General features: G+C 35.7%; 1 protein-coding gene across 1 annotated transcript; it reads right to left on the minus strand.

The window, feature by feature from the left end:
* Positions 1–5,987: 5,987 nt before the first annotated feature.
* Positions 5,988–10,644, minus strand: LOC110443730 (kielin/chordin-like protein). The gene is made up of 4 exons (XM_021488108.1): positions 10,545–10,644; positions 9,750–9,788; positions 8,311–8,425; positions 5,988–6,291 (listed from the first exon to the last, which is right to left on the minus strand). Exons 1-4 carry the CDS (start codon positions 10,597–10,599, stop codon positions 6,180–6,182), a joined length of 321 nt encoding a protein of 106 aa, XP_021343783.1. The 5' UTR covers positions 10,600–10,644; the 3' UTR covers positions 5,988–6,179.
* Positions 10,645–11,754: the final 1,110 nt, after the last annotated feature.

Genomic DNA, 11,754 nt, shown 5'->3' on the forward strand with positions numbered 1-11,754 from the left:
CGCTGCACCACGGCATAAGCTCACTTGGCACTTCGTGCCAGGTGAGCTAACAAAATGAGTAAACACATGATAAAAGTAATAAAACATATGTTGTATTATCTTCAGATCATTATTACATACTTATGATTTGAAAAGATGAGTACAATGATTCAAATAAGATTCTCATTTCTGTTCTTCAGGACTGTTGGGCAAATACAAAAGGGAAAGAGTGTAGCTCTTTTAAAAATGAAATGATTTTGAAAATTGTTTCAAAGTGATATATTTAGATAAATAATATGTAGTTCGTTTTAATAGGTATGAATTATCATGTTAACTTTTGATTTTGATCAAAATAATGTCAAAGTATGATGCCTATACAGTAATGAGCATTGCGAACACTGGTATTTTATTACTTATTTTTGTTATACAGCTCTGTCCTTTTGTAAAGAAGAGCATCAAATTGCTTTTTTGGGGGGTTCATTTATTATGATGTTAAATGCTGAGATTCATTTAGTTGGTGCTTGACATGGTGTTATGTTACATGGATGGCAAGTACAGTGTAAACTTTAAATACGTTGATAGTATTGAGCAATGAGTACCAGACTATTCCTGTGATAAAGTTATATATATATATTTATATATTATATGTGGGAGTGTTCTGCCATATTTTGATCAGCATATACAATGTTTTGCTACTAATGGTTTTGATTTAAGGTGTGCAATCACCACTTTTTTTTTAATAAAGTGCAATCTATTTAACTATACAATGCTATACACATTGGTTACAATATCATGTCTTTCATGTTATTTCACTCCTGGTGCCACTGTTTTACATTTACAAAATGAATGGACCAAGCATATATAAACAAGGTTTAAATGCCACTAATGTTGTAACATTTCTGAATTTTGGTTTTTGAAAATGAAAAAAAAAGAATGAGTACCACACCCTATTACAGACCTATAAATATATATGATACAATTCATTTTTCTAAATATCAATTCATGTTTTAGTATTGTAATATCTGTGATAATTTTTGATGCTTTAATAAAATTTAAAAAGAACATGGCAGTTTATGCTTATTTTTTGTCAATTTATCCTTTCTCCAATTTTGATATGTTAAAAACTGAACATGTTCATTTACTTGACTTACATCTTACGAGGCTTTGTAAGAGTCCCGATAGCTTAGTTTCTATTAACTACTCCAACACTTGTCTCAAAAAACATATCTATGACAAACGGAATTATAGCGACCAAAGAAGCAAACTTACGACATACGACGGAATATTGTTAGTTCAATAGATAACATTTCCGGGTTTCAATTATACAAAACATGGTAAAATTAGGGGCAGTATTCATGAAACCGTTCTCATGCTCAAACTCATATTATGTACTCGAGCCCAAATTTCTTGTTCGAGTAAGAAGTTAATAAATAATTAGGTTTTGTTCATGATTTTGATGAACTCTGGAGATACTTTAAGCCAAATACCAATTTCATCACTACCACTTGACTTTTTGGCCGTGTCGCATGATTTACGTGCGCGACAAGAACGTTAGTTTGAGTACAGAATCAATGCGTTAACGAATTCAGACCTAGAATGTTTAAAAACATACTCTTCTGGCTAGATGTATTCTAGCAAGGGTGTGTTTCAGGAACAATGGAATTTTGCTCACTGCCTGATTTTATCCACACTTCTTGATTTTTTTTTTTGCACCCTTAAAAACACTTGGGGTATATGCTTAGAACATTAAAAGGCATTAAAGGCCTGTGCTATGACCAATTTTATTGCCCCGTCATGAGAATTCTAGTAATGTTAATTTGAGGAGTGATTCAAATACTTAGAGTTACTTTTCATCCCGGTACTGCAAGTTTTAACTTCTTCATCTGTGAAGACAGACAGTGGAGTATTGTCATAGCAGCTTTATCTACCTTCTCATTTCCATTTATCCCGACATGACCATCGACAACACACATACATTGTACACGAGTAAATGTCTGGCGAATCACATCTCACATTAAAAAATAACTGTATTTATATTTTTTCACCTTTGTCTTCAATTCGGACCCATCGATGCATCTTTCAGTTTCAGTCCAAACCCCAGTGTCTGTCACGTTCTGGACATAAACCATTTGGTTTTTTGTTACGTCAATGACCATATATGGCAGCAACCAAGCCATGATACAACGGTACCTCAGCATGGAAAATGTTCGTAGTCCGCAAATGTATGTACCTATGTCGGTCAACTTTCAAGCACATTGATATTCTGTATACGTTTATCTGGAATTTTTTAAGCGAATTATCAATATTAAATAAATATCAGTCAGAGGAGGTTATGATTACACTTCTTCTCCAAAGTTTGAAAAATAGACTGTCACAGTTTTTCAACCACAATTGGAAATGTATTGATTGAAGACCTGTATGTTGTGACGCCACGTTGGTTGTTGGGTGTTTTCTTGAGCAAGACACCTAAAATATCCTTGACGTTTAATCCGCTGCTTAGTTTTATTTTCACGCCGACAGAACATGCGTGTCCTATGAAGGCTGAGCAGTAGACTGTAACGAGGTGATAACTGTAGAACACTTTATTTTAGCGGGGTCATATTAGCAAATTAGTTGGGTTTAAATCTATTGCAGAATTGCTTGACGGCATAGGTGTTTGCCAGGAACTATGGCTTCCACTCGTATTAAAATAACTTACTTCGCACGCTACCAGTAGGGCTAACAACAGAGGTAAGTATTAGTATTAGTTGGTAAATATTTCCCCGAATATCGTTTTTTTTTTTTTTTTATCAACTCTACCAGGAGAGCAACGAATTTCGCTGTTTTATATTTCGTTCACATTTTCAAGCCGTAGAAACCAGGAGCAACACAATAGAAATAGGAGTGGGGAAAAGAAAAGAGAAGCAAACAATGTATGAGGGCACATCACTATCTTTTGATTGTCCCTAAAGTAGTGAATACAATAAAACTGTCGATTCTAAGAGGAAGCTTCAAATCAGTTGTGTCCTGTTACTATGCAGTGTAACACAACGGATGAATTATTCTTTTTTCAAACGCCGCAACAACTTGTTTACCCGTTGTCGGTGTAATGTGACTAGGTGGAATGTTGCAAATACATCAGCATACCTCACCTCCAACACACATTCACTTAATAACGCACGCATTTAACACATGGATGCACGACCTTAACCGTGGATAGGGCGTTAAACAAAATGAAATTAAACCAAACTAAATTTGCAAGTTGGAACGATATTAATCGGTATATGTTACGGATTGTGTTGTTGTAATAGGGTGCCGGAGTAGGACTGCTAAGATCGGCAAACTCAATGTATTAATTGCGTATCGGTAAATATTTGCTTTTTTACTCCCGGCCTTGTCGGAGTGCGAATGAAGGCGAGTAATAAATTACAGAAAAGATTTAAAACATATTGTCGTCGCAGATTTTAAACTCGAAATATTAAATATTCCACATTTTGTCTATAAATCTAACTTAACTCGTTCAATCGATAATTAATTAGTGAGCATGGGCGTTCCTTATTATACGCTGGAGTTCGGGATGTTATTATTGGAATCATACGTTATACTGTAGTTTTATTTTTTGTTCGTAGGTCACTGACAATAAGCTAAGCACTGTTTGATGCTAGTATATTGTTTGCCTTTATAAGAGAAACATAAATTGTTACTATTTTCTACAGTTGAATGCATATATTTCGTTGACGTTTTGGATCAGGTCCGGACTAGATCAGTTCTACAGTATATCGTACCTATGGTATAGTACTCTGGCCGTACTCGTGTGCATCTTAGTCGGACTGGTGGTCAGTTTACTCACAGATAACTACAGAAAAGTAGTCAATTACTCAACAGGTAAGTATACAAATCAGTGGTCAGTTTACCTTGATGTCAGTTAATCTCAAACATAATAATAATAATAATATATTTGATATAGCGCCCTATCTAGCTAGAATAAGCCACTCTAAAGCGCATTACAATACGTAGATATACAATCAATACAATTTGCATATACATGAATCAATATCACTGAGGAATTCGCAGGAGCTGCCTTATCAGGCGCTAACTACTAGTCCTATGCCACCTGGCTAATATCTCCCTATGTGTGTTTGCCTGCGTTTGTGCGGGAGATGTGATGTGTTCTGTTTGTAGAGGGACCGTGCTTCCAACAGCATCATTTACAGTGCCACCTCACTTGAATGCTACAGCACAGATACCCCAACATCCACCCAGACCATTTCATACTCAACCTGGATTGTTGGAGTTGTTTGGGCAGGGAAACAGCACTTCTTCTGAAAATTCCATGTGTAGGACGACTTCGGGGATCGAACCCCTGCGGCCTGCATGTAAGGCCGGAGTGTTAACCACTCGACCCATCACACAAATGGTTCCAGTGTTCTTCTACAAATCAAGTTATTTTTGTGGGTACTTATTTTCCCGTTGGTGCTTCATATTACCTATTTACGTGGATTCCTATCCCCGATATGAACAAGAACAATTTTTCAAGATTGCGCAAATTTTAGTAATTAACCGAGGAGGTGTCGCTGTTATATAGCCTGTACGTGATTTAAAATGACATTTTCCCTTACCTATTTTTCAACCGTGTAACAACTTGTTACAGGAGGAACCCTTAAGAAACTAGATCGCCACTGTATGTTTATGTGTCTTCCTTCGCGTCCACAAAGACGGCACCATTAGATTATGATATTTAGGTAGGTCTTACGCTTTCATTTAGTATCTCGTCTTCATTATTCACTAAATTGCAGTACTCCTCATTTCTATTTTCTTCTCCTTTTATAGCCTCTCCCGGTTCGGTTATAATAATTGGTAAATGTTTCATGACCATGAAAGTCGACTAATGCAGGAAAAAAGCCAAAATGTATCTGTCTCATGGTAAAGGTCACCGGCAGACGAATGACGTAAGCCAAGGGACGTTCTTAAATCCGGGACTTGGCATACCGATATTTTATTGTAACATTGTTTACAGCTTACCTATTATGTTAATTTTTAACAAGTCTTTTCATAGCATCATAGTAACCACCTGGGATATAACAACGAGTGACGTTGGAGGCGCCATGGCAAGGATAGAAATAAATAGTTAAAAGATTGGGATATGAAATGATGCAATGTCGACAGTAAAAATATTACAGTCATGCGAGGAATACAACAAGGCAATAGACACTTTCACGTTAGCTAAATGTTTGTAACAATAGTTGTATATGTTATTGTGTTTGTCACAATATGAAATGACGTGGCTTGTATTGTGACAGCAATAATCTCGACTAAGAATTTGGAAACATCCCAAAGTTAAGTAAATATTTTCCCCTTCAAATGTATAAGGCTTCCACAAAGATTTGCATTCATTTCTTTTCAGCAAATTAAAGTCTGTTCTCTGAATTTATCCTAAATAACTTTTGTTGTAGAATTAGCGCATAATAAAAGTCTTACTATCCAAATTGTTACAAGACTGTATGTTGACTTGTGAAGTATGCTTTTATGAATGCAAAGTATACCAATTCAAATACTGCGCCATATTGTGTATTATAATGTTATCTTCCTGTTTTTAGCTGACCATCCATCCCTCCTCAAAAAACTCGGACGACGGAGACACTTGCATCTCTGATCGTCCCTCAAAACGTGATGCTACCACATCGGTTGACTGTCAAATTAAACATGGGAAACAACTTAAACCTTTTGAAACATTGCATTCTATATATATTTTCTACTGTACGTCGACTTCCGAGGTTCAACTGAAAAAGAACTATCACGGGGTTATGTTACACCTAAAGGAAAGTTGGCGTTGAGCCAGGAACGAAACTGAAGTGGTAACATGCAGTGTATGTGGCAGTATGCACATTATATGTAAACGCAAAAACAAAAGGAATTTCATCACAAATCTCCTAAAACCAAGGTAACGGAGGACATTCCAAAAAATAATTTATCTCCATAAAATTAAGAGAGGATATGATAAGTATACAAACCAACGATTATTATCATGTATACTTATTTATTTGTTGGTTCTTTTTACAAATAAAACATTGGTTGATGTCAGCAAACGTACATAGTAAACCAACCAAAACTTTTCAAAATAAAGTATGCCATTCTTTCTTCTTCTGAAAACTTCATGTGCTAATTTTAAATTCGTTAACACTGAGATGGCCGTAGTCATAGAAGACAAAAACCATCAGCACTCAGCGGCCGATGACATCTTTGCATACGGGAACGCGACAACAATGGTCATTTGGGTCTACTTCTAAGTGGCATCCCGGGGGTATCGATGTTTGGGTCACTTTGCAGCTAGGCCTGTGCGGAAAACAAATGTTGTAGATTGTATATATACTTTTACATACTACTACTGCCAATTATTAAAAGAAGTCGGAAGTTCATTTCATTTATGATTTATCTATCAAAACTTTCAGTAATTTGCTTTGGCTATGCCATCTGACCGTTTTTGTATTGTTTCACGGCCCATCGACAATGCGAGTCGGTTAGAGCCAGACCTTACGTTAAAATAGGCAACCACATTAATAAATACATCAAACTAGAAATAAAGAGGTTTAAAAGATGTAACAAATGTATCAAAAGGGAACGAATTGGCTGTAAATCATATCAGATCTTATTGACAAGGTCAATTGAGTATCAATAATCACATATTGATTTAACAGAAACTGTATCAAATAAACTTTTCATACACGATACTTTATAGAATCTGTCACGTTTTTCTTTGAAATTAGCGCATTCAAGCATCAACTGTTTGGCCTTAAATGACTGATCACATGACAATAAGGTTGCTCGTCTTTAATGTAAAATATAGCTGTGTGATGTAGGTATAGTCTATGTGAAGTCGCGAGAGGACGACCTCCTCTCTACCCACATGAGGTTGAACTGCGAATAATTTGTTGTTCACCATTTCAGATCATTTATTTAGCCAATTCGTTCTTATAAAGTTCGTGATTTAAGGTTTAAAATTTAAATATATATTGGCTGTCGGTAAAGGGCTGCTTCGGCAACCCTATCTACTTTTCTCATTTCTACTTTTTCCGACATGGCCAGATAACCATATGATTATCAGGTGGCAGAACATTAAAATCCTATTAATACGAAGAGCGATGTTTTGAATCAAGTGCAATACATTTTCATATCTGAAGTCATATCGAGGCGATGATTCTGAATTTAGATCGTGGCAACTAGCTTGACACTCGGTTTAATTATTAATATGGAATATTGTAATTCAATGTTTTTAAATTCAACTTATAATTATTTGTTTTTGTCGATAGATAAGTCAGTTTATGAAATTACTGAGAACATATGAAGTATTTTACCTTACTTCACAAACGTTTGGACATTTGTTGATAAATTTAAAGCCACTAATTCATTAAAATAGTTGTTTGAACAAATAGCTCTACATGTTTGGAAACGTGAATGGATATCTATGTTCTCGCACAGAACCGGTTTCCGGAATATTTTTTTAATTTTTGTTTGTTAATATTTCAAATGAGTATATGAACAATATTTAAGAAATAGACCGATGAAATTTTCTCCGAATGCTTAAAACGTTATAAACAGATTTTTATTAAGAATAGATATCATCAATTTAAATTGCAAAACAAAAATGCTGCATCATATGAATGAAAACTATTCCATTGTATGTACCGTCCTTCCCTCGCCTTAGCTTCCCTTCTGATAAACAAGTTTTAACAAATGCTGATTGGATGGACATAGTTGGTTTCGATTATATCGATATTAGATAAATAATTATTCATTGTAAATTAACGTTTTATGTGTTTTGTCAACGAGTTATACAACTCAGTTTAAAGTCCGAAATTTTTTCCTATGCCCTTCACATGTGACTCAACATGTTTCCAAATATCACATACATATCCACATCAAAACATAGAATGTTAGATCTGCAGTGATAAAATCGCAATATCCAGTCTGTTGTTTAAAGGTATTTACTGACGCACCGGTGCCATTGCCGCAATATCGGTAGGACAGTTCCATAATTTTATATTCACAGAAAAAAGATTTTCTGTTCTTATCTTAATATTTGAATGTTGCAGAGAACTTTTCCGTAACACATGATACCATGCTTTCATAATATCCCTGCCAAATTTAAGGAAATCAGATACCTTTCTATCATTGTGATATTATTTATCTTTTCGAAAGCAACGGCTGTACGTATTCACTTTTCTTAATTTAACTGTACCCGAGTAAGGAATTCAGAGATAACCAGGAAAAGAAATGTTAATTTACCGCAGTATTCGCAATTATCAGTATACGTGGATGTAGTATCGCACATCAATACTAATTTAATGTACCTACTTTTTATCACACGAGAAAAAGCCAGTGAAGGAGTTTTCGCAGACACAATTTAATTCACATCCCTCTGACCACTTTTGTCCCTCAATGTAGGTCTGACCCCTGTACTCGCAATGGCCTACAATGAAACCAAGATTTGAATAGATGAGATATGTATTAAGTGGGATATGCTTTGTAGTTTTCGTTATGAGAAAAATGATATATATAGTAGAGACACACACTCATCAGACAAGGCAGACATATACGGACACATCTACACACATAGCCAGACACAACAGATGAACAAACGTGGTACAGACGAAACGGTGAGATAGACCGATTCTTCAACTTTATTTACACATTCTAAATAATGTTTCTTAAACATTTATCCAACCTCTGGGAAAAAAACCATTCAAGGCCGTCTGTACGTGTGCATGTTTTAACTGTCTGATTTTTTTTTGTTTTTGTAAAAATTGCTTTTCCCATAGAAACAAATGAAGTTCAGTTTCTTAGAAACAATCGTCTAGGTACAGCTGGAAAATGAAACGACGATTAACTCTTGTGATTGACAGTGCATTTGTAGTGTATATTCTATCTATTGCAGTTAAAATCATTGTATTTCAAATTATAATAAATGTCATTTTCATCATATATTTGGGCACAAAATAAAAGTTTACATGAAACACTGAATTAATTTTCCTAATGACTGATAACATCATTACTATGTTTTTTACTTTCAAAACTAAATGACTTCTGCTATGGGTTTTTTAAAATCTGTTGATTTAAGTTCGTGTATGGCTTTGCTTTTAAATGGGATATTATAGAAACTCATCAAATTTAAGTCTGCAATTTTATCGTGTTTTGCATGATTATTGCAAAAACAAATAATAATAAAATAAACAAGACGCCCAGCGTGCCTGTGTCGCTAACCTGGATATTTAAGCAATCTTGGCAAAATATTTCTCATTACATATTGTTCTGCAAATATTTCCACTATTGGACCAGTCTCCCAGCAGCACCTTACATTAATGGGTCCCATCCCTCTGTCCCCATAGGGGTGGGGGCATGGTTTAAAGAACAATGCAATAGTTATCCCTATGTTCTCCCTAATGGCCACAAACCCTCTGCTCCATGGAGGCCGCTCACTCCATCCAGGGATGTTTCATGCATAATTTAGTCAAAATCCGCTGAGCCGTTCAAGAAATTTCGCGTTTAAACGAAAAATTGACGGACGGTCGGACGACGCACCACAGCATAAACTCACCGGTCCTCAAGACCAGATGAGATAAATAAATTAATTTACTGGATTATAAATCGTATCACACGAACGATTTCTTTAAAGACATACATGTTGAATGAATGGTAAAAGGTTGTCCTCGCAAATAGATACCTAGGTTTGATAAATATACAAGTAATCTACAAAACTTGGTGGGATACAACTAATGATATTTGAATAAACTTACCTTGACCGGTGTACTCTTCCCCCGCTGGCATTGTGTTTGCTAAAACGAAACAATAACATTGAAATACAAACGAATCGATGCTCAAACTGAAGACGGTAAACATAATATAACAGATCGTGGCTTAAAATTGTTCAATAATCAAAACTATACGAATTTCAATCTTAATTTTGCACTATCAACTGTTATCTTTTCATTCAGACAAGTTGAACATTTAGCTGACAAAGTCTTTAATGGCTAAAGAATCATGACACCAATTAAAGTCTACTGGAGTATAGCCTCATTATTATCACAGTTTGAATGGTTGGACGAAAATGAAAACCCTATCGGTGAAAATATCAAGAAATCGAAGTTTTATGTTACATTTCGTAACTAATTAAATCCAATAACGGGTTGATTAAATATTGTAAACAAAATGCAAATAAAGACACACTGTCAAGAAACTCTCGAGAAAAACCGACTTTCGGTCAGTAACTTGCGACTGCTCCATCATGTAGGTCTCGAACCCGCAACCAAGTGGTGGAGAGCTAGTGGTAGCAGAATGTCAGAAGCGATTAACACTTGGCCACCGCGGCCCCCTTTCGCATTTACAAGGAATATAATGAAACTAACTGTTTAAAGTGGTAATGATTGGGAAGATACCGATAATTTTCAGGTAGTCTTAAGTCGTAAAGATAGCTACTGTTTCGTATAGAAAATTAGTATTTGTTTTATAATGTCCCGTGTTTACTGAAGGTCTCGTTTTCGTTAATACTGACGCCTATTAGAAAACAGCGCTTTTTTGAAATTAAATCTTACCTTGAGAACAAAGAGTGGCGCATAACGCAAGGAGAACAATGAATCTTCGAAACATCTCAATACTAACTATAAAGAATTGGTAGACTAGTACTATACTATCTATCACCTTGAGATAAACTGACACAACACGGTTCAGAGATAAGACTAGGCTGTGAATACAAATTATCTCAAGATAGCGACCCCGAGGTGATAGGAATTTGCATTGGAAATACTTAGAAGACTAAAACATCATTTTCATAAATGAGCTGTATGAAGCAGTATAACTGGCACAATGTATCTGTTACTTAATTTGTACAATCACATTTAAATGAGTGTGCTACGTTCATCTTTACATTCAATACAAAACACTGGGTTGGTTTATTTTGTTAAACGTCCAATAATAGCTAAGGTCGAACAGGATCAACCTTGAATAAGTCACACATATATAATAAGTGTTTTCCTATGGACAGTGATCTACTCTTTCCATGTCATAAGTGATACTAAAACCGTGTCTCGAGTATTGCATATGAACGGTTCAGCAGCAAATTCTTCCCTTACTAGTACACACATACCCGTACACGTTCGCTGTTCCACTTTGAGCGTACCGTTTGCGTAGCATTTCCGTAGCACTTGCGTATCACTTCCGTAGTACTTCCGTACCATTACCGTAGCATTTCGGACCACTTGCGTAGCGTTTCCGTAGCACTTGCGTCTGCATCTTTCCATTTAAAAAGCGTTCGTGAAACGGTTGGTCGAAAATTTTACGGAATATATATTTGTCGAAAATATTGGAAAAGAAGAAAAAAACCACAAAAATGACGGTTTACACATACATGGACGTACCAGCCCTCCTCCCATAGGCCTACTGTGTGTTCCCCACACCAGCAGCTAGGCCTAAGGGGTAATTTAAATAACAGGCATATAGCTGGCCATGTGGTAATGACCTGTCCCTTGTTGAAGGTATAAACAACTATAGTGGCCGTTATAAAGGTTGTAAAGCAACATGACCACCCGCTGACAGATACATTTCTTTCAATATGATATCTATATACCTGAGAATATGTGATAATGCATTGACCATTCACCTGTGATCACATTGGATTCTGATGTGCTGTACCTGATCAAGGTCACATTCTGTGATTTCAAGGCAATAAGGTCCATGTCAATTAATCCAGTTCATTGTCTATCCATCACGTACAGCTGTATACAGGTAAAACAGTTGAAGGTAAAA

The sequence above is a fragment of the Mizuhopecten yessoensis genome, unplaced genomic scaffold (genome assembly GCF_002113885.1).
Source record: "Mizuhopecten yessoensis strain PY_sf001 unplaced genomic scaffold, ASM211388v2 scaffold716359, whole genome shotgun sequence".
Lineage (NCBI taxonomy): Eukaryota > Metazoa > Mollusca > Bivalvia > Pectinida > Pectinidae > Mizuhopecten > Mizuhopecten yessoensis.

What these genes read in the sequence shown, in the direction of transcription:
- LOC110443730 (XM_021488108.1), bottom strand. Translation starts at nt 10,599, where the DNA reads ATGTTTCGAAGATTCATTGTTCTCCTTGCGTTATGCGCCACTCTTTGT. An exon ending in CGCCACTCTTTGTTCTCAAG is followed by an intron (nt 9,789 to 10,544) that starts GTAAGATTTAAT and finishes GTTTCGTTTTAG; the next exon opens with CAAACACAATGCCAGCGGGG. An exon ending in TTTTTCTCGTGTGATAAAAA is followed by an intron (nt 6,292 to 8,310) that starts GTAGGTACATTA and finishes TTTTCCGCACAG; the next exon opens with GCCTAGCTGCAAAGTGACCC.